We start from the raw sequence: 24,597 nt of genomic DNA on the forward strand, positions 1-24,597 counted from the left end.
AAGGAATTATCTATTTATTTATTTGTTCTGATTAAAATGTAAAGGAAAAGTTTTTTCCTTTTTTGAATTGCAAATTACAAATAAACATATTGTGCAAAGATGACATGATATAATCTATACACATCTGTTTTTATATATATATATGAAATAAAGCCTCTTTACACTTGCAATTGAGGAACCAATAAATAACTGTTGGGACACTATAAATACAATGCCCTTGGCTACACTTGCTAAAACGGCTCTGAGGAAATCCCGTGTAGGGATGAAACGCGTCAGCTGACTTAATCAAGCTGGGCAGGTAGTGACGTCCATACCTGGCCCTGCAAATCCCTGACCAAATTTGGAGACATGATATGGAAGGAGACATCATGTGAATTGTAATTCACCTTATTGCCGGCATATGCTCTTGCCCTCCCGGACCTCGTGCCGCCTTGTGCACGGTGTGGAATAAGCGGATATTCAGAAGAAAATCTAAAGCCATCCGACCTTGCGGTGGAGCTCCAAAGTGGGTTGAGAAACAGATGAATATATAGCCTGGAATTTGCCGTTGGAAGGCTTTTTCGTCCCACCTGTTAACAGATTGCTCCCGCACATGGATTACAGAGGCTCACCGGAACATTAGAGGTAAAAATACAAGCTATTTTACAAAATCTTGGAAAACTGATTGCCTTTTGAACAAAGAGGATCGAGGGGGATATATTTAAACCTTGCGTCTACTAAATAGACTGCCTATTACTTATCATCCCCAAAATCCAATGCTATATGCAATAGGAGGGAAGAGCTAAACAATATAAAAATCTGCCGTCCAAACAGTTTATGTACCATGGGATGGTTATTCTCCCAGGATTGGAATTTCACTACATAGGAGATTATAAAGATAAAGATATTTCTACTTGTCATGAATAGGCATGGTGGCCATTTTGAGCATATAAAATTTATTTTGTCCAAAAACGCAAGTGTGAACACAACCTAGCGATTGTTCCAAATTTATTATCTGTCCCTATGCTTAGGGAGAACAAACGTACTGTATGAGTGAATTAATTAATATGTAAAGGTGTATCAGATTATATGTCATCCTTCCTCTCTTGGCCAGGAGATTTTTTTTAAAAACTTTTTGTATGTATATATTAATGTATCTGAAAATATTCGGAGGTTTAAATAAAATTGACTTTATATAAATTATATTTACCTGAGAGTGCCTTGATATATTTCTGGATCTTTTTTCTTTTCTTTTTTGGTATATATCTTCTTCAGAAATGGCACCGTGCTATATGTATATTGCATTTTTGGGTATGATTTTTGGGTATGGTTTAGCCATAACCTGTTTCTTTTTTGTGTAAATTATCTGGAGGGTGTTCCCTCCTTTTTCTTATATACCCTTGAGAAATCAATTTTTTTATTTTTGGAGTTAGGGAGGATCAGTGGTGTGTTTTTGAAATGGCATATTGTCTAGATACTGAGGTAGACGCACGGATTGCGGCACTATTGAATTGCGAAATGAATAGAAATACAGAAGTTTTGAATGGAGATATATATGGCCTCTTTAAAAACCATCGTAGACTCATATTGAGTCATTTAAGACGAAAATGGGATATTCAGAGTTTGGAAGCCTATAAAACATCTAATATAACACCAAGAGGTTTGCGAAGACGTACAGTCCCAGCATCACATTTCAAGAGTGAATTATTTTTGGAAAAATGGGATAATGAATGTTTAAGACACTCGAGGAACTTGATGGAATTGTTAATAGAGGAAGAGAAGATCATGTTAGGATCACTTACTACTGAAATTGAGGAAAGTGTTAAAAAGCTAGATATGTTTTGTAATGACCCAGAATTTGGGAAACTAAATGATAGCCTTAAAAGAGAGGTGGAAATGGAACTTCGGGAAATATCAACACGCAAAAGGAAAAAATTCCAAAGGGATACCTTTGACTTTGAACAAAAGCAGATTTTTTCATTTAAAAAAAATAAAGAGAGACAAAATAGAGGTAGATCATGGATAAGAAGAAATACCCTTATGTCAACGGATGGGGAAACGACGAGTGACCCATCCAGTGACAATGAGACTGGGAGATATACTAGAATTGAGGAACCTCAACCAAAGGTCTCTTTTTTAGGGGACAGAAACAGAGGAAAATACGGAGAGGAAAGATCAGTAGAGAGAAAAGGAGGTCCAAATACAAGGCAACGCAGGGGAAGATAGAAAATAATATTAACAATATAATCAATTTAACAGACTTCCCTTTGACAATGGATCATATCTCCCTACTCAATCGAGGTTTGGGTTTCTCACCTGTTACCCCTGGGAAGGAATTTGAGATCTGTAAAGATCTCCATTTATTTTTGAGAAAGATCCTTTTGAGACTCTGGCATGGGGAAAGACATGAGAAAAATAGTGGGAATGGTGATGCAGGACCATCACTCCAGGGAGAAATAACTAATTTAGAGACAGCCCCCAATCTATCGTTATCAGATTGGAATACCCTGGTAGATTTAAAGGAATTATGGAGGGAAGGTAACCCATTGGAAGATATGGATGGATCAGAAGATCATATTGATATCATCCCTGAATATACAGGATTACGGAAAAAAAGTAGCACTATGCCAAGCATATATTCCAATAGATATACGCAGACTTTCTTGGAGGCAATGCTTAGAGATATAGGTCTCATTGACTGGTCCTCTTTTCTGTGTGAGGACAACTTAACAAAAAAAGAACGAAAAGCTCTGAAAGAATTAATAAAAGAAAAAAATATAGTGATAAAACCGAGCGATAAAGGTGGTAATGTTGTTCTCCTCAGGGAAGAGGACTATGTCAGTGAGATCAAAAGACAACTAAACACGAATACCTATACCCTCTTAATAAATAACCCATTGGAAAATATAACTGAAATATTGAATAGAAAGTTAGCTTTTGCATTGGATGAGGGTCTAATCAATAGACATGAATTCCAATATTTGGAGGTGAGGGATCCACGAATGCCGACTATCTATGTGCTTCCCAAGGTGCATAAAAATAGGAATATGCCACCGGGCAGACCGATTATCTCAGGGTGTGATGGCCCGACTGATCACCTTGGGAAGTACATAGATGAGAAGTTAAAACCATTTGTCCGTACATTGCCTTCCTTTGTTTTGGATACAGGAGACCTTCTAAATAAAATCGAGAATTTAACGCTTGATGATGATTTCATTTTGGTGGGATTAGATGTGGAGTCGTTGTATACATCGATTCCGCATAATATTGGCATGAGAGCTGCTGCGCACTTCCTGGAGAGGAGAGGAGGAGATTGGTCTCATCAAAATGAGTTTATTATAGAGATGTTGGAATTCATTTTGAATTATAACTGTTTTTCTTTTGATGGCAAGTATTATCGCCAGATACATGGAACGGCCATGGGATCCTCCTGCGCACCATCATATGCGTGTTTACATCTGGGATGGTGGGAGGAGTTCATTGTATATCCTCATCGCCTCTTCAGGAAGTGTGCATCTACCTGGCTCAGATATATGGATGATATCCTACTATGTTGGAAAGGATCTTTGAACTCTCTTAATGAATTTATTGGGGATCTCAATATTAACAATTTGAATATCCTCTTGACGTTTACACATAGTAGAAACACTATAAGTTTTCTCGACCTCAATATATATAGGGATGGGAATAGACTTAAAACAACTACGTATCGAAAACCGACATCGGGTAATACCTTATTGGCAGCAAGTAGTCATCATTTGCCCTCTCAAATTAGGGGGATCCCAATCAGTGAGTTCCTTCGAATTCGACGGAATTGTACTGATTTTGAAAACTTTAAAAATGAAGCTCAAGATCTTTCCTCCCGTTTTATAAATAGGGGGTACTCTAAAAAACTAATTAAAAAAGGATATAATAGAGCACTTAGACAAAATAGAGAGGGAATTATGAAGAGAGACAAGGGGGACAATGGTGATAACAGAGTTCGATTCATCTCCAGATATGGGTCCCACTGGGATATACTGCGGAATCTTATGATAAAGAACTGGCCACATTTAACATTGGATAAAAGGATCAATTCAATAGTAGGAAACATTCCAAGTATGGTCCCCAAAAGGGCACCTACACTAAAGGACAAATTGGTCAGCTCTGAATTTAAGAGAAATACCCCAGAAAGGGACCTATGGCTGCAAAAACGCCCAAAGGGAATGTTCAAGTGTGGCTCGTGTAGATGTTGTAAATATGTAACGAAATCAGATACTTTTTCCGATAGTGAACATAAAAAGGAATTTAAAGTTTACAATTTTATCAATTGCCGCTCAACGATGGTGGTATATTCTGTTACCTGCCCATGTGGGAAACAATATATCGGGAAAACGAAACGTGAGTTACATATACGTATAAGTGAACACATTTTGGATATCACCAAGGGGGAAATTAAGAATCCACTAGCAGCACATTTCAAGACACATCATGGACAGTCACCTATAGGTTTGAAATTTATGGGAATTTATCAATTATTTGAAGATAGAAGAGGGGGTGATCGGAACCGTATACTTCTACAAAAGGAGACCATGTGGATTTATACGCTAGGCACCCTAAACCCTAAGGGACTAAATAACGAAATAAAATTTAATATGTTCCTTTGAGTATTAAAAATGTTGAGAGCAGGTTGATTACTGCTGGGATGGCTGTTTACCAGCGTCCAGAGCAGTCTCCACTTGCCCCGTATCATTAAAAAAATATAAAAATTAAAAAATAAAAAATGTAAATTTAAAATTAAACGGTTAAATTTTCATTCCCAATGGGGAATATGAATACTATATGGTGCCAATACATGGGTCTATCTGTTTTCCCTATTTTTCCCTATGGTCCCTTTGAATAAATGGTAATCCCAGTATATATGAAATATCCCTATCCAAAGGCTACAACTTTGGGATATGATGAAAAAGAAAAAGAATCTGTATTTGTATTTGTTTTCCCTATGGTTCCCTTAAATAAATGGTAATTCCAGTAGGTATGAAATATCTCTATCCAAAGGCTCTAATTTTGGAATATGATGAAAACAAAAAGAATTAAAATTAATGGAAAATATTGTCTTTGAAATATGGAATATTTATATAGATGGTCCTATTTTGGCTTTTGGAAACTCATATTAAAAGATTATGAAATGATCAGATTGCGCTATAATATACATAATTCCTCCTCTCCATAAGTAGGCACCTGGCATATTGATCAGAGAATATCTTGTTGGTTCCATATAGAATGGTGATATTAATAGAAATTATGTATTAAGATTGCGTTATTGAAAGAATTTTCTTTCTGGCAGATTGGCAATGAGTTTGCGGACTCTCGGGGTGGGTGGGGACACAGGTTATATTGCCCTTTGGCATGAGACGTGTTTCCCTGCCCTCCCCGAGAGACTGTATAATCTAGTCAATGCATGACGCTAAAAAAGGTGAGAAATTGGCTATATGATTAGAACGGATGCATTGGGGGAAGGGAAGAAATTTGTTTTCCGTTTTTCTATGATCCGGGAATAAATTATAATCTGGAATAGTTCTATTGTGAAAAATCACTTTGCCCTATGCTATTCGTGTCAGACTAAACAGATTATCTGTATTAATTTTCGAGACATACCACTGATCCTCCATTATTATGTTAATAAACTAAATATCGTATAGATGTGGGTTAATGATAAAAGGAATTATCTATTTATTTATTTGTTCTGATTAAAATGTAAAGGAAAAGTTTTTTCCTTTTTTGAATTGCAAATTACAAATAAACATATTGTGCAAAGATGACATGATATAATCTATACACATCTGTTTTTATATATATATATATGAAATAAAGCCTCTTTACACTTGCAATTGAGGAACCAATAAATAACTGTTGGGACACTATAAATACAATGCCCTTGGCTACACTTGCTAAAACGGCTCTGAGGAAATCCCGTGTAGGGATGAAACGCGTCAGCTGACTTAATCAAGCTGGGCAGGTAGTGACGTCCATACCTGGCCCTGCAAATCCCTGACCAAATTTGGAGACATGATATGGAAGGAGACATCATGTGAATTGTAATTCACCTTATTGCCGGCATATGCTCTTGCCCTCCCGGACCTCGTGCCGCCTTGTGCACGGTGTGGAATAAGCGGATATTCAGAAGAAAATCTAAAGCCATCCGACCTTGCGGTGGAGCTCCAAAGTGGGTTGAGAAACAGATGAATATATAGCCTGGAATTTGCCGTTGGAAGGCTTTTTCGTCCCACCTGTTAACAGATTGCTCCCGCACATGGATTACAGAGGCTCACCGGAACATTAGAGGTAAAAATACAAGCTATTTTACAAAATCTTGGAAAACTGATTGCCTTTTGAACAAAGAGGATCGAGGGGGATATATTTAAACCTTGCGTCTACTAAATAGACTGCCTATTACTTATCATCCCCAAAATCCAATGCTATATGCAATAGGAGGGAAGAGCTAAACAATATAAAAATCTGCCGTCCAAACAGTTTATGTACCATGGGATGGTTATTCTCCCAGGATTGGAATTTCACTACATAGGAGATTATAAAGATAAAGATATTTCTACTTGTCATGAATAGGCATGGTGGCCATTTTGAGCATATAAAATTTATTTTGTCCAAAAACGCAAGTGTGAACACAACCTAGCGATTGTTCCAAATTTATTATCTGTCCCTATGCTTAGGGAGAACAAACGTACTGTATGAGTGAATTAATTAATATGTAAAGGTGTATCAGATTATATGTCATCCTTCCTCTCTTGGCCAGGAGATTTTTTTTAAAAACTTTTTGTATGTATATATTAATGTATCTGAAAATATTCGGAGGTTTAAATAAAATTGACTTTATATAAATTATATTTACCTGAGAGTGCCTTGATATATTTCTGGATCTTTTTTCTTTTCTTTTTTGGTATATATCTTCTTCAGAAATGGCACCGTGCTATATGTATATTGCATTTTTGGGTATGATTTTTGGGTATGGTTTAGCCATAACCTGTTTCTTTTTTGTGTACATATACACATATACCATAGACATCCACATCATGTTTTGTTTTTTTTAAACTGGTTATCTCACGCCACACATTTCAGGATATATTGAGATAGGAGGAAAGGTAAGGAAGGACACATCTGCAATTGTGGTTCTTATCCTCTAAAATTTTAACTAGACAATGTTTCCAATATACACATGTACAAAGTGCTACAAACTTGACAGAACTTGACTTAATTATTTGAACATTGCTTTAGATGTTGACTTTTGGGTTTAGGTATCAGGTTGATAAAAAAACAACTAAATAAAACGTAACAAACCTGCATGTATTTTAAAATATATGTACAAGTAATGTGAAGGAAATTCACAATTTTATTAGTATTTTTTGTGAAGTGCATACCTAACATACGTAGCACAAGCCCAGTAAGGGGCCTATTTACTATTTTAGAATTCCTATAGCCTTTACATTTTATGAACACTTTAGCAAATTAAAATAATAAATATTTGATCAGTGGAAACAGTTATTGATTTGGTAATACACTAAAGTACTGATAAAAAAAACAAACCATCACAAAATGCTTGACTAGCTGTCAGTATGCAGCATGACAGTTCCTCAACATTAAATCATTTACTAATAATATGAAAATCGCCATTCATAAAGAGAGATTTCATGAGAGAAGTCACGGAATAGCCCTTTAGATATTCTACTATTCATGGGAATACAGTACATACATAACAAAAGAGTTGGAAGATTAAAAAGCACCAGAATGTCTTGTTACAAAAACAAGCATCAGGAGGGGCCCCATTTTGCTCTTGCTATGGGGCCCACTCTCTTCTTCATCCAACCCTACCACTATTACAGCAAATTATGCTAAAAAGTACAAGCCAAATTTTATGCAAAGCTTTAACAATTATTATATGCAATATATGTTTATTTAGTTAGGAATAGATATGATTTGGGCACAACCTAATTGCTTTATAAAAAATGTATGAGGGAGGAGAAGCATGTGAGCTGCCCCTATCACTTATTGTCAATGGTGGCTCCTGGGTTATCTATATATAGGTTTTAACTTTCATTGTAATCCTGACTGTTATGATAATGAGATGACTGCTGAGAAGTGATCTCTACAGAACAGGAAGTGTCAGTATATTATGAGGCTCAGTGAACAGTGTGAAAAAATATAGATAATAACAGAAAAAAAATATAGATAATAACAGAAAAAAAAATTCTGACTCACATTCTGCTTTAAAGTCAAAAGCGGCTACCCTATGTTACCCTCTTTGAGGGGATATATAGATATCTTTGATTTGATTCAATATTTCCATGTCAAAAGCTACTGACATTTTGCCAGAACTAATAAAGCCTCTGAGGCCTGCATCCCGCACCCTCATACAGAGATTTATAGCTCTTCCTGCATACACACTGATAAAGATAGAGCTGTCAATCACTGGGTGTGGGCAGGTAAAGCAGGACTCACAGGCTTTTTCTATGAGTGCTGGTAGCATCTAAAAAGCTTTGTACATGAAAATACAGATTTAAATATTAGAAAACGATATATCCACAAACTCAGTATTTCCTCCTCTATCCTATAATCTTGATAGGGAGGTATAGGAGACAGGCCCCAATATGTTAGTGTTTATCATAAGTTAACCATCAAGCAGACACTGAACAAGAATAGTCTGCATGGAAGCGTATTGAGAAAGAAGCCATTATTCTCCAAGAACAGTCTGATTAACGTACAAAACATAGGTCAGTTGACAATTTCAACAGTAAGGCCATTTTCACACGGGGCAGATACGCTGCATTAAAGCACCCAGCGTATTCGCCTTGTGCGCCGCAGGGAATTCCGGGGCAAATAAATCGCACCAAACTGTGGTGCAGTTTTTTGCCTATAATGTCTGCTGGGGAAAACTGCTGCATTGACCGGCCTGCTAGCATCCCAGGAGACCAGGAGACCGCTGCAGCCTGTGATTGGCTGCAGTGGCAGTCACATGGGATGAAGCGTCATTCCTTGAGACCGGTCCTCTGACGTCATACAAGCCGGCCTCCTGGGATGATGTTTCATCCCATGTGACCGCCGCTACAGCCTGTGATTGAATGCGGCGCTCACATGGGATGCATGTGAGCATGTATTTTAAAATATATGTACAAGTAATGTGAAGGAAATTCACAATTTTATTAGTATTTTTTGTGAAGTGCATACCTAACATACATAGCACAAGCCCAGTAAGGGGCCTATTTACTATTTTAGAATTCCTATATCCTTTACATTTTATGAACACTTTAGCAAATTAAAATAATAAATATTTGATCAGTGGAAACAGTTATTGATTTGGTAATACACTAAAGTACTGATAAAAAAAAAAAAAACATCACAAAATGCTTGACTAGCTGTCAGTATGCAGCATGACAGTTCCTCAACATTAAATCATTTACTAATAATATGAAAATCGCCATTCATAAAGAGAGATTTCATGAGAGAAGTCATGGCATAGCCCTTTAGATATTCTACTATTCATGGGAATACAGTACATACATAACAAAAGAGTTGGAAGATTAAAAAGCACCAGAATGTCTTGTTACAAAAACAAGCATCAGGAGGGGCCCCATTTTGCTCTTGCTATGGGGCCCACTCTCTTCTTCATCCAACCCTACCACTATTGCAGCAAATGATGCTAAAAAGTACAAGGCAAATTTTATGCAATGCTCTAACAATTATTATATGAAGTATGGTTTTATTTAGTTAGGAATAGATATGGTTTGGGAACAACCTAATTGCTTTGTAAAAATGTATGAGGGAGGGGGAGCATGTGAGCTGCCCCTATCACTTATTGTCAATGGTGGATCCTGGGTTATCTAAATATAGGTTTTAACTTTCATTGTAATCCTAGACGTGATGATAATGAGATGACTGCTGAGAAGTGATCTCTACAGAACAGGAAGTGTCAGTATATTATGAGGCTCAGTGAACAGTGTGAAAAAATATAGATAATAACAGAAAAAAAATATAGATAATAACAGAAAAAAATATAGATAATAACAGAAAAAAAAATCTGACTCACATTCTGCTTTAAAGTCAAATGCGGCTACCCTATGTTACCCTCTTTGAGGGGATATATAGATATCTTTGATTTGATTCAATATTTCCATGTCAAAAGCTACTGACATTTTGCCAGAACTAATAAAGCCTCTGAGGCCTGCATCCCGCACCCTCATACAGAGATTTATAGCTCTTCCTGTATACACACTGATAAAGATAGAGCTGTCAATCACTGGGTGTGGGCAGGTAAAGCAGGACTCACAGGCTTTTTCTATGAGTGCTGGTAGCATCTAAAAAGCTTTGTACATGAAAATACAGATTTAAATAATAGAAAACGATATATCCACAAACTCAGTATTTCCTCCTCTATCCTATAATCTTGATAGGGAGGTATAGGAGACAGGCCCCAATATGTTAGTGTTTATCATAAGTTAACCATCAAGCAGACACTGAACAAGAATAGTCTGCATGGAAGCGTATTGAGAAAGAAGCCATTATTCTCCAAGAACAGTCTGATTAACGTACAAAACATAGGTCAGTTGACAATTTCAACAGTAAGGCCATTTTCACACGGGGCAGATACGCTGCATTAAAGCACCCAGCGTATTCGCCTTGTGCGCCGCAGGGAATTCCGGGGCAAATAAATCGCACCAAACTGTGGTGCAGTTTTTTGCCTATAATGTCCGCTGGGGAAAACTGCTGCATTGACCGGCCTGCTAGCATCCCAGGAGACCAGGAGACCGCTGCAGCCTGTGATTGGCTGCAGTGGCAGTCACATGGGATGAAGCGTCATTCCTTGAGACCGGTCCTCTGACGTCATACAAGCCGGCCTCCTGGGATGATGTTTCATCCCATGTGACCGCCGCTACAGCCTGTGATTGAATGCGGCGCTCACATGGGATGAAACGTCATCCCTGGAGGGACGAACACAGACTTCTGGGTAAGTATGTGTGTTGTTTTTTTATGTATTGCAGTTTTTGCGGCGGGATCGCTGCGAACCAGCCGCAAAAACGCAACAACCGCTATTTGAATTCAATGGGGGAAACCAGCAACAAATAAGCAGTGTTTATGCAAATACAATTAATATGCTGCTGAATAAAATTCAGGTCAGTTTCTGAGCGTTTTTTTCCGCAATATTTACACAACGTGTGAACTGACCCTAATACAACCTACATATTCTTATATTCTTTATACAAACCCTGTCAATATGACCGACCTGTTAAAGTCAGCTCATCACTGTACTACCCTAATAGAGCTACACTGTTTAAGTGTAATTCAATCCACTAAACACCCCCCCAAAGCAGCAAACAAGGGGGGGCATGGCTGAAAAGAAAGAACTTCCTTGTTTCTGTTTGGAACTTTATGGGATATTTATAGGGTGGAATTGTACCAACTAAAATGACTCTAGTGTGGTATCATATGGATGTCCTTATTTCAGTAGAAATAGTAAATATAAATCAATTTCCTACTTGTATGTTATTTTATTAAAAAAAATACAATACACATATTGATCACAAAGTAAAAGGTATATAAATAACAAAGAGAAAACATCTCACCTTCAATACCATTATGATGTAAATAAAAAAATATATAAGTAAATTAATTTTTTCAAATATTTAGTCATTGCAGTTCATAATTGTTTAAAAAAATAAATTATCTTTCATTATAGAGTAAATACATACCTGAATCAAAAGATTGTCCCTAGAGAAATGATCTTCTGCATTTCCATTTCCAATCCCTGAATCATCAGCATCTATTAGACTTTCCACAGGAACATTGTGTTGAGGTTTAAGGAAAGCAAATTCCCTCTCACTTGGGTCCAGAGTTACACAAACATCATATGAATATGGCAGAGGTAATGTTCCATTGTTGAATTGTGAAATAAATCTGGGGTCTACCTGTGGATATAGACTTGTACTCATGGATCCAAATGAAGAAGAAGATTTGGACTCTTTATATTTGGAGACAACTGCAATAATCACAGTCAGCATGAAGAGAAAGGAAATCAATGCCAAGGCTATTACCAAGTAGAATTGTAGGTTGGACTGAGATTCTTCTTTGTTAGACTGACTGCTCAGCTCCGGAAGGACCTGATGAAAATGATCAGCAATCACCATGTTCAGAGAGACTGAAGCTGAGCGGGAGGGAATCCCATTGTCTTTTACTAGAACCACAATTCCATGTTTCATGATGTCTCTTTCATGAAATACACGTGATGTCCTGATCTCTCCTGTGTGCTGGTCAATAGTGAAGAGTGATGGTTCTGAAGATTGTAGAAAGTAAGACAACCAGGCATTGTGTCCAGAGTCAGCGTCCACTGCCACCACTTTAGATACTAAAGAGCCTTGTTCAGAGGTCCAAGGAACCATCTCAAATGTTGGACTATCGACCTCTGGTGATGGGTACAGAATGACAGGTGAATTATCATTCTGGTCCACTATATATATTCTCAATGTTGTACTGCTGTTCAGAGATTGGGCTCCATTGTCTCTGGCAATGATCTGGATATTAAATTCCTTATGCTTCTCATAATCAAATGACCGCTGAGCATAGATGACCCCAGTTACTGGATTCATGGAGATGTAAAAAGACAGGGGATCTTCTTCATTACTTTTAGTCATTATAGAATATATTATCTTAGCATTGTCTTCACTGTCCATATCTCTTGCTTGAATACTGAATATTGAAGCTCCTGGTGAATTATTTTCTGGTATAAATGCAGTGTAAACCAATTTCTCAAACACTGGGGCATTGTCATTGACATCTGATACATCAATTCGAATAACTTTTCTAGAAGTCATTTCAGGAGAACCTTTGTCTGAGGCTTGTATTGTGATGTTGTAGGATGGGATATTTTCTCTATCTAGACTACTTTTTGTAACAATTTTATAAAAATTTCCTGTTGATGATATTAACTCAAATGGAACATCACCTGTTATTATACATTGGACTTCACCATTTTCTCCTGAGTCCCGATCAAGAACTTTAATCAGAGCCACCACAGTTCCAGGGTCAGAATCCTCAGGAATAAGATCTGATGACGAGGTTATAGATATCTCAGGAGCATTGTCATTTATGTCTATGATTTCTATTACAACTTTAGCATGAGCTGCTAGGCCTCCTCCATCTTCTGCTTGTACAGAAATGTCATAATATTTTGTCATTTCATAATCTAAGCGTTTCCTTGTTCTAATTTCTCCATTTTTGGAATCGATATTAAAAATCAGAAGAATATTATTTGCTGTGGTACTGAATGAGTATGTGATCTGTGCATTGACACCTTCATCTTCATCACTTGCACTGACCTGCAGAATTGTAGAATTCACCGGTATATTTTCCCTAACACTTACTTTATATACATCCTGTGTAAATACTGGAGAATTATCATTGAAGTCAGTTATGATGATATTAATGATGGCAGTGCCTGTCTGTACAGGATTTCCACCATCAGAAGCTGTTAGAATGAGTTCATGCTTGTTTTGTGTCTCTCGGTCTAGAGGTTTCTCTAGTATAAGCTCTGGAAATACACTGCCATCACTGCTGACCTTCTCTCCAAGAGCAAAATACTGGTTTACACTGAGTCTGTAGCTTATCAGAGAATTAATACCGATGTCCACATCTTCAGCTTTTTGCAAAACAAACCTTCTTCCTGGGGAGCTTGATTCACCCATTTCTATTCTAATCTTGTCATGGACAAATTTAGGAGGATTGTCATTTATATCCTGAATATCAATCTTAACATTGAAGACATTTAGTGGATTTTCCATCACAGCATCAAATGTAAGGACACAATCATCTGCAGCTTCACACAATGTCTCCCTGTCTATCCTATCAGCAATGTATAGGTTTCCATTATCCAGATTTATGCTGAAATATTTCTCAGACACATCAGACATAATACGTAATTTTCTTCTGGAGAGCTCCTTAACATTTAATTCAAGATCCTTTGCTAAATTTCCAACAATAGAACCTTTTCTTAATTCTTCATTAATGGAATAATGAATCTGACCAGAAACTGAATGACACAGCCAGGAAAATAAGAAGGGAAATATTACTTGCCATCTGAGTCCTTGCATTGATTGTCCTTCCTGTAGTTGTAATCCAGCCATCCTTCTTCTTATCAGAATGGTAATGGTGAATTTTTTTTTTTAGATTTATAATCAAGCAGAATTAACAGCAGAAAATAATCTCTCTTCTTTATGAGTCCTATACACAGCACATCCTAGTCTGAAATGCTGTGTATTTCTTCTTGCAGTTGAACACTGTCTGCATCATGGAGGTGATTCTGGATTTGTAGAATATTTTCCTTATTGGTGAACAGCGGCGCTCTGAGGCGTTTATGGGGAACTACAGCATCAAAGCTTCATTGCTATCAGATACCATTTAAAACTTTTAGTAGAAGAGAAATATAAAGCATATAATAATATCACAATAAAATTCTAAAGTAAACTTTAATATATTTTAATATTATTCGGTGAGAACGATACCCCAAAAAATATTTCTGCTGGATATGGCTGAACCCCAGTGGCTCAGTGGTTAGCACTATTGCAGCCTTGGGTTCAAATCCAACCAAGGGTATGTTCTCCCTGTGTTTGCGTGGGTTTCTTCCGGGTACTCCAGTTTCCTCCCACACTCCAAAAACATACCAATAGGGAATTTAGATTGTGAGCCCCAATGGGGACAATAAAAAAGAGGACCTCCCCATTACAGGTAGCTATGTAATGTTCTCTCAGTACAGCGCTAAATAAAACCTAGTTTATCAGAATTACAATTGGAAATTGGAAAACAAGAAGTGACAGTGTTCTCATAGTGCAGTAGGATGAGTGGTAAAAAAAGTTCTCTAGATAGCTCACTTAAATGGGACTGATGTCAAAGAAGCACTTTGCCAGTTTTTGTTTTTGCTGGTGAATTTGAATATCTGCAAAACAAAAACTGGCAAAGTGCTTCTTTAACAAGGTATCAATCAGTCCCATTGTTTCTTTCTAGCTCAGTTTCATCTATACATTTTTAACCCTTTCATTATAGGTAGCTGTGTCATGGTCTCTCAGTCTGACCAGAATAGACCATGCTCTCATGTGTGGACAGGAGGTCAGTTCTCCTGTGTGGCTGACTTCCTGTGAACTACAGGATTATAACATCACCTATCCAAACCCTCCTGGCAGAACTTAGACCCCCTCCCCACCCCACCTCATTGTTTCTCTATATGCCTTCCCATGCATATAGTGCTGCTGCAGAGATTACTTTTGCCCTATTTAAGGGAGCAGGAGTTAAGTAATATAATAGAGTCCATGCAATGATCAGCTACAGAGTTAAAAAACTCCCCTGACTCACACTGACTGTCTATACTATCTGTGAGTGCTGTGTGCAGAGAACCCAATATATTTCTATGGGATGCTGCTCCTCACTACCTCATGTGTAAAAACTGACATGGAGAAATCTATCACTAACAGAACACAGGGGAGACAGGCTGATGCTGAATCACATAGAATACACCGTTTGCAGTGTGAGTACAGAAGTTCTATGTCACTGATCAACACTTGCTGCACTAAGATAAGATAGGAGCAGAGCAAGTGCAGTGTGCTAAGACTCTGTCCTCTCTCCCTTTGCAAACTCAGACGCATCATGGGAAATGTTGTCTGAATTAGGGGAACCATATCAGAGGGGATGAAGGAACTAAGATGGCAGACAACCCATAAATGAGACATCAACTAGAGCAGGTATACATAAGGCATACACAGGAGCCTCTAAATTATTCTTTAATAATAGACTATAAAAACACAAAAAAAGGTCAAACTTACAAAAGGACACAGACAGGTCAGAAACCCTAGGTGCTCCTCTCCTTCATCAGCGTTTCTGACCTGTCTTTGTCCTTTTGTAAGTATGGCCTTTTTTTGTTTTTGTGTATATATGTCCCCTTGTTTTTATCTGTATGGTTTTAATAATAGACTATTATGCACTATATAGACAAAAAAATAATAATTTCCTGGACTGCTTTAAGTTGTGCTCTGATTATAGGCCTTACTGTATGTGATATTTTAAAGGGGTTTTACAGTGGGAAACAATTGATGGCCTATCCTCAGGAAAGTCCACCAATTGTCTGATCGTTGGAGGTTCGACTCCCGGCACCCTGCCGATGAGCTATTTTGAAGGGGCCACAGTGCTCATACAAGTGCTGCTGCTCCTTGTCAATAATTCAAACTGCGAAATCTAGAAACATTTGTAGAAGGGTTTCACAGTATTACAGCCTTCTCCCATTCAAGTTATTTGTAGTTGTCTGTAATACTGTGAACTGCCACTATAAGTGTGTTGCGTTTTACAATATGGAGCAGTAAATGGAGTGAAGGGGAAGCAGAACTGGTCCCTTCAAACCAGCTGATCGGCAGGGGGTTCCAAGAGTCGGACCCCCACCGATCAGATGGTGACGGCCTATCCTAAGGATAGGCCATCAATTGTTTCTCACTGGGAAAACCCGTTTAAGAAACCCCCTCTGTTATAGCTGTATCTCATCTAGAAGGACAAGTACTGGAATTCTGTCTACCTTCATGTAGGACAATAATCCTGAAAATGGAGAAGAACGTTTCCGCTGAGATAGTGCTGCTTCTACACCAAGTAATAGATTCAGACTTCACATTACACTTATTAAAAATATTCCTATTATTATGTTGACTACTGTATATTGGTAACACTTTTAGAATAGTCATGGATCAAAAAATTATCACAGTTGCACACCCTGTATGATAAATTTGGCACATCTTGCTAAACATGTTCGACACTTTTCTGTTCCTTACTCCACCTCATGGTTGGCTTATTTTAGACCAAAATTTTGTGCCAAAATTCAAGTGCAATTCAATTTAGACACATATTAAGCCTTTTCCCAAAGTCACACTACTTTTTTTAAAAAAAAAAACTTTTAAAAACTGTCTAGTGAGGCTGAGAAAGTAAATCTCGCGCAAGTTATGCACTTTGCTAAAGTTTTGGCACAAATTGAGCGAGACTTCTGCCGCATTTAGCTTAGTAAATCTCCCCACCATGTATATCATGCATCTTAATATTCCTTTTCTGACATTTATTATGTTTGTTTCACAAGGGCCGGTCCTGCATCGGATGGTGCCCTGTGCAGTCCTTACTGTTGATGCCCCTATGTGGTGTACTGTCATACAGTATACAATTAACCATACACAGTTACTAATCATCAGTATCATATAGTGTGGTGTCGAAATAAAAGTGGCATAAGCTGGCCTACAGGGTCACTTCCCAGTATCTATTGCTTTCTGGAAAACTCTGCATAGATGTGTAGGTAGAAGATGCTGAAAAGTTTCATAGTATTCAGTTACCAACCCATCTGGACCCGGGGATTTCCCAGCTGGGAGAGATTTGACGGCCTGGATAATTTCAATCTCAGTGCATTAAGAGAAACCAATTGTGTAGGAGTAAGTTTAGGGATTTTAACTTGACGTAAGAACTGCTGTGTATCATCTTGACTAGGAGTAGATGTAAAGGGGTCTCAAAAATAACATAGTATGGCATATAAGTCTCTAAAACGGTTGGCAATGTCTTGTGGGTTATACATTTTACCCTGTCATTGAGGTTTTTAGACTTAAAATAATAAAAAACATCAACCTATGCCAGTCATTTATAAATTGAGATATTAGTTTGGAACTAATATTTAATATTTCTGGATGGACATGTTTAATATGCTAGATGAATAACTAACTAAACATGAAACATACCTGCGATATGAGATTTTCTAAACGTGAAGAATTCTTTAGAGTTTCATTTCCAATCCCTGAGTCATCAGCATCTATTAGACTTTCCACAGGAACATTGTGTTGAGGTTTAAGAAAAGCAAATTCCCTCTCACTTGGGTCTAGAGTTACACAAACATCATATGAATATGGCAGAGGTAATGTTCCATTGTTGAATTGTGAAATAAATCTGGGGTCTACCTGTGGATATAGACTTGTACTCATGGATCCAAATGAAGAAGAAGATTTGGACTCTTTATATTTGGAGACAACTGCAATAATCACAGTCAGCATGAAGAGAAAGGAAATCAATGCCAAGGCTATTACCAAGTAGAATTGTAGGTTGGACTGAGATTCTTCTTTGTTAGACTGACTGCTCAGCTCAGGAAGGACCTGATGAAAATGATCAGCAATCACCATGTACAGAGAGACTGAAGCTGAGCGGGTGGGAATCCCATTGTCTTTTACTAGAACCACAATTCCATGTTTCATTATGTCTCTTTCTTGAAACACACGTGATGTCCTGATCTCTCCGGTGTGCTGGTCAATGGTGAAGAGTGTTGGTTCTGAAGATTGTAGAAAGTAAGACAACCAGGCATTGTGTCCAGAGTCAGCGTCCACTGCCACCACTTTACATACTAAAGAGCCTTGTTCAGAGGTCCAAGGAACCATCTCAAATGTTTGGCTATCGACCTCTGGTGATGGGTACAGAATGACAGGTGAATTATCATTCTGGTCTACTATACATATTCTCAATGTTGTACTGCTGTTCAGAGACGGAGATCCATTGTCTCTGGCAATGATCTGGATATTAAATTCCTTATGCTTCTCATAATCAAATGACCGTTGAGCGTAGATGACCCCAGTTACTGGATTCATGGAGATATAAGAAGACAGGGGATCTTCTTCATTACTACCAGTCATTATAGAATATATAATCTTAGCATTGTCTTCACTGTCCATATCTCTTGCTTGAATACTGAATATTGAAGATCCTGGTAAATTATTTTCTGGTATAAATGCAGTGTGAACCAATTTATCAAACACTGGTGCATTGTCATTGACATCTGATACATCAAGCCGAATAACTTTTCTAGAAGTCATTTCAGGAGAACCTTTGTCTGAGGCTTGTATTGTGATGTTGTAGGATGGGATCTTTTCTCTATCTAGACTACTTTTTGTAACAATTTTATAAAAGTTTCCTGTTGATGATATTAACTCAAATGGTAAATCCCCTTCTATTATACATTGGACCTCACCATTTTCTCCTGAGTCCCGATCAAGAACTTTAATCAGAGCCACCACAGTTCCAGGGTCAGAATCCTCAGGAATAAGATCTGATGACGAGGTTATAGATATCTCAGGAGCATTGTCATTTATGTCTATGATTTCTAACAAAATCTTAGCATGAGCTGCTAAACTTCCTCCATCTTCTGCTTGTACAGAAATTTCATAATATTTTGTCATTTCATAATCTAAGTGTTTACTTGTTCTAATTTCTCCATTTTTGTAATCGATATTGAAAACCAGAAGAATATTATTGGCTGTGGTACTGAATGAATATGTGATTTTTGCATTGACACCTTCATCTTCATCACTTGCACTGACCTGCAGAATTGTAGAATTCACTGGTATATTTTCCCTAACACTTACTTTATATACATCCTGTGTAAATACTGGAGAATTATCATTGATATCAGTGATGATGATATTAATGATGGCAGTGCCTGTCTGTACAGGATTTCCACCATCAGAAGCTGTTAGAATGAGTTCATGCTTGTTTTGTGTCTCTCGGTCTAGAAGTTTCTCTAGTATAAGCTCTGGAAATACACTGCCATCACTGCTGACCTTCTCTCCAAGAGCAAAATACTGGTTTACACTGAGTCTGTAGCTTATCAGAGAATTAATACCGATGTCCACATCTTCAGCTCTTTGCAAAACAAACCTTCGTCCTGGGGAGGTTGATTCACTCATTTCCATTCTAATCTTGTCATGGATAAATGTAGGTGGATTGTCATTTATATCCTGAATATCAATCTTAATATTGAAGACATTTAGTGGGTTTTCCATCACAGCATCAAATGTAAGGACACAATCATCTGAAGCTTCACACAATGTCTCCCTGTCTATCCTATCAGCAATGTATAGGTTTCCATTATCCAGATTTATACTGAAATATTTCTCAGAGACTCCAGACACAATACGTAATTTTCTTCTGGAGAGCTCCTTAACATTTAATTCAAGATCCTTTCCTAAATCTCCAACAATAGATCCTTTTCTTAATTCTTCATTAATGGAATAATGAATCTGACCAGAGACTGACTGACACAGCCAGGAAAATAAGAAGGGAAATATTACTTGCCATCTGAGTCTTTGCATTGATTGTCCTTCCTGCAGTTGTAATCCAGCCATCCTCCTTCTTTACCAGAAATATAATGGTGCAATTCCTTGTTATATTTATAATCAAGATAAAAACCCCAAAAATCCCTTCTTTATGAGTCCTGTCCCCAGCAAATCCTAGTGTGAAATGCTGTGTATTTCTTCTTGCAGTTGAACACTGTCTGCATCATGGAGGTGATTCTGGATTTGTACAATATTTTCCTTATTGGTGAACAGCGGCGCTCTGAGGCGTATATGGGGAACTACAGCATCAGTGTCATGTTCTGATACATACTACTTTTTGAGTACACATATAAATATATGAACTAGTAAAATATGGTCAGTAGTAAAAAATACTTTTAATATATTTAGTTATAAATTTACCTTTAGTAGTTGGAGATCTATTTTAATGAAAGATAGCTAAGAAGTTTCCTGGACATGGCTGAACCCTCTTTAATTTTTGTCATATCCATTAAAACTATTTATCCTAAAAACTGTAGTACCATAATAATGTCTGGTAAGGTGTGGCAGAGTTTTAAAATCTAGAATCAAATCATTTTGTACATTTTACGTTTAATCCCATTGACTTAATTTCCACAAATAATATTTAATTATAAATAACTACAACGTCTTCTGATTTTCAATCTCTTTTAGCAAAGAATGCCTCTAATATTAGGAAGATGTAACGTACAACACACATGATGCACTGTCCAATATTTAAATTGTAAGTTTATATTTTGTTAGTGATTGTTCTTTGAATGAAATTCATCGTTAGTATATCATAACGATCATCAGTTCAAGTATTTGTCTACTTTGGATAATCCCTTTTTGTTACAAGTTCACCAGACAATAAGTTGTTCATAGGTTGTCCTGTTTCTGAAAGTCTCAACGATCAGCTCTAATCGCTAGAGAACTCAGCAGCAAGTGATTAATTTCCCTGCAGCGCCACCACAGGAGAAATGACACATTACACAGTCTCTTAATAGGTAACCTAATTAGGTATTTAAAAAAACAATATAATTTAATAGGCTCTTGAGTATACACGAGGAATTTAAAAATAGTTTGTTTCGATGGTTTACTAAATTTTATTATTGTTGAAGTAACAGTCCTAAATATTGTGAATCCCTCTGCTCTTGTGTCCTATTGATATTATTCAATGCTCTGTGTTCTACTGGTTAAATATCATCATCAGGGCACTGTGCAAATCCAAATTACTGTCCAAATCAATATCCTTATCCTTACCAGCTTCAATAGTGCAGGTCATGTTTGTATGTGTGTGGACACAAGCTCAGATCACCCTCTGGCTCAAATTTAAAAGTCTGCACCAGGAATCCTCACCCAATGTCTTTACTGCAATAGACCACGAGCCCTAAGCCTTACACTTTGGCCAAGCCCCACCACTTAGCTATCTACCACCCAACAGAAGGGTATGTTCTCAGCAAATCTGTTTCTGGAACATTCAGAAATTTCTGGAGACTGAAAAATATTGTGTCCAAGTTTTAAATTGGGTTGTTTTCATCATTCAATTCTAGGTTTACTGTCCTTTTAAAAATGGAAATAAAAAAATAAAAATATAAAATGAAACATTCCAATTCTACCATAAATTGATGCTGAAAGAATCGTATTTATAAAGCAGTTTTCAACAAGATTTGAAATACCCAAAACACTCAAGACTCACAAAGATATCAACCCCACAAAAAGAAACAATACAAGTAGATTGCGTGTCTGAAACTTTTATCACTACATTAGATAATTGAGAGCTTAAACTTTATCACAAAAATATTACCTTTATGCAAAGTCTTCTAAAACATGTATCCATTTAATTATTGCACGATTATGATGTTTTACTCCAAAATATGATTCCAAAAACTATATCCAACTGACAACGCGATTTGAAACTGATTTTGGAGGAAGTTATATATTAATAATGTTTATTTCTTATCAATTGTTTCATAAATGATCTTTTAAACCTTATTCATAATATGTCCTGTACATGTAATGATAACACATCCATAACCCCTTGGCGCATTATCACATACATGTACGTGATAAACGTTATAGGGAAGTATGGAGCGCGCTCACGGGCTGAGCGCGCTCCATACGCTGCGTGTGTTAGCTGTGTTTTACAGCTGACACCCGGGATTAACGACCAGGAACAGCGCTCACGCTGTTCCTGATTGTTTAATCCCTCAAATGCTGCAGCATCTGAGGTGTTGAAAAGAGGCAGCTCATTGGCGCCGCCACAACATGATCGGGGGGTGCCTTCTGTCTGTCTATGTTAAGACGTGCCTCTGGCATGGCTTAACAGAAGCCTGTAAAAATTACAATATCCTATAACATGCAGCGAAAAAGAAAAAAGTGGATCCAGCGTGGATGCGTTTAAAATGACTCATTATCAGCCATGACTAAGGACGCAGGAAGCGTCAGAAACGCGTAGGCTTCTTTCTACATCGGATATCTTTCCTTACACTTCAGGATTCTACACCTTTAATCAAGTCCTATTCTTTTAGATTTTTTTGACCAAATAAACTTGGAACAAGTTTCCATTTTAAACGCATCCACGCTGGATCCACTTTTTTCTTTTTCGCTGCTGTATATCATCGTGAACCGACACGAGGATCCGTGCGGGGTAACCCTAATGAACTAGCAAACAAGGTGAGCTGGAGGCTTTTTTCTTTTTTGTCATCCTATAACATGGTTGCAGTGCCATGAATGCATTTAATAGCCATGGCCCAGACAGGAATGAGCCATGTAGCCCATGCAGCTCTAGCATTAATAATTGACATTAAACCACAAGTACCACAGGAAGTCAACTCCTGCAAAGTAGGAATTTCAAGAAACATGCACACTATTCTGGATAACTATTGTTAACAACATACAGTATATAAAGTCGCACCTATATTAGTTATACAAGCTACTACCGGAAATTTATAAATAATGTTTTCCGCTAAAACACCAGTGCACCTCTACTTTCATTTTAGACCTCATGTTGCAATGTTCCCTACAATAAAATATTATGCTTAAAGTGGTTTCTGGCTTGTAAATGGAACATAGATGTCAATATGTGATCGTATAAGGTCTGACACCCCCCCCCAGGTACTGCCCCCAAACCAGCGGAGATTAAAAGGCTTGCAGTACCCAACTCAGTGCTACTCTCATCCATGTGTCTGTATCTGTTACTGCAGCTCACTCTCAACCCTGGCACAGGCACTTCAATACCCACAGGAACATGGAAGTGCTACAGTAAAGTGCCCAGTGCATTTCAACAAGCATTGCATCCCCTTCCTTGTAATGAACAATAAGGGGGTTCTGTCGGTCATTATTGTGGCGAATGTTATTTTCTGGAAAACCCCTTAAAACTATTACAGCAAGTACAATTATATGTAAATTCTGACACTGATACATGCAGGGGTGTACATAGGAAAGTCTGGGCCCCGTAGCAAACTTTTGACTGGCCCCCCCTCCCCTGGGTGCCACACACAGCCCCCCTGTAGATAGTGCCCCCCGTAGGTTCTGCCATACAGCCCCCTGTAGACAGTGCTATACAGCCCCCTTTGTAGATAGTGCCCTCCTTGTAGACAGTGCCATGCAGCCCCCCTTGTAGATAGTCCCACACCACTTCCCCCTGTAGATAGCACCATACAGCCCTCCTGTAGATAGCGCACCACACCATCCATTTGTAGATAGTGCCATACTGCCTCCCCTGTAGATAGTGCGATACAGCCCACCTGTAGATAGTGTCATACAGACACCTGTAGATGGCGCCATACAGCCCCCTGTAGATAGTGCCGGATAGCCCCCGTGTAGTTAGCGCCATACAGCCCCCCTATAGATAGCACCATATAGCCTCCTGTAGATAGCACCATACTGACCCCTGTAGATAGCACTATATAGCCCCCCTATAGCGCCACACAGCCCCCCTGAAGATAGCGCCATACATCCCCCCCTGTAAAATGGACAGGCATCTGCTAGGCCATGTCTCTGGCATGGCCTAGCAGACATTAACTAGTGTCAGGCCAGGGGGACTTTATTAGGCCCCCGGCTGCCATAGAAGACACCAGCACTCTGCGATCACACGAAGGATGCTGGTGGGGTGAGAGATGGAGCTCCCTCCCTCTCTACAAATCCACTCAGACACGGCGCTCACTATTTAGCGCCGCATCTAAGGGGTTAAACGGGTGAGATCGATACTGATATCGATTTCACCTGTTCGAGCAGGGCTGCTCCATTCTCTCAGCTACCTCCGGTAGCTGAGAGCAGGGAGCTTTAACGGCTCCCTGCTCTGTTTATTTATTCTGATGCAGCGCCTTAAAAACGCTAATGGGCGGGCACTAAAGGGTTAAAGGAATTCTTTTTTTTTTTTAAATGTAAACAAAAAGTATAATAGAAGGTTGTATAAACCAACAACAATATTAATAAAAATGTATATCATGTTATG

General features: G+C 38.0%; 1 protein-coding gene across 28 annotated transcripts in view; it reads right to left on the bottom strand.

The window, feature by feature from the left end:
• Positions 1 to 24,597, bottom strand: part of LOC142748889 (protocadherin gamma-C5-like) — a 352,928-nt gene that overhangs the window by 31,107 nt on the left and 297,224 nt on the right. The window contains exon 1 of one of the 28 annotated variants that reach the window (XM_075856234.1): positions 17,766 to 20,291. The exons of the other annotated variants lie outside the window; for them this stretch is intronic. Coding sequence (XP_075712349.1) covers positions 17,766 to 20,192 — 2,427 coding nt within the window. The 5' untranslated portion in view covers positions 20,193 to 20,291. Of the gene's footprint in view, positions 1 to 17,765; positions 20,292 to 24,597 lie in introns of those variants that run through there. 28 annotated transcript variants of the gene reach the window in all.

The sequence above is a fragment of the Rhinoderma darwinii genome, chromosome 3 (genome assembly GCF_050947455.1).
Source record: "Rhinoderma darwinii isolate aRhiDar2 chromosome 3, aRhiDar2.hap1, whole genome shotgun sequence".
Lineage (NCBI taxonomy): Eukaryota > Metazoa > Chordata > Amphibia > Anura > Rhinodermatidae > Rhinoderma > Rhinoderma darwinii.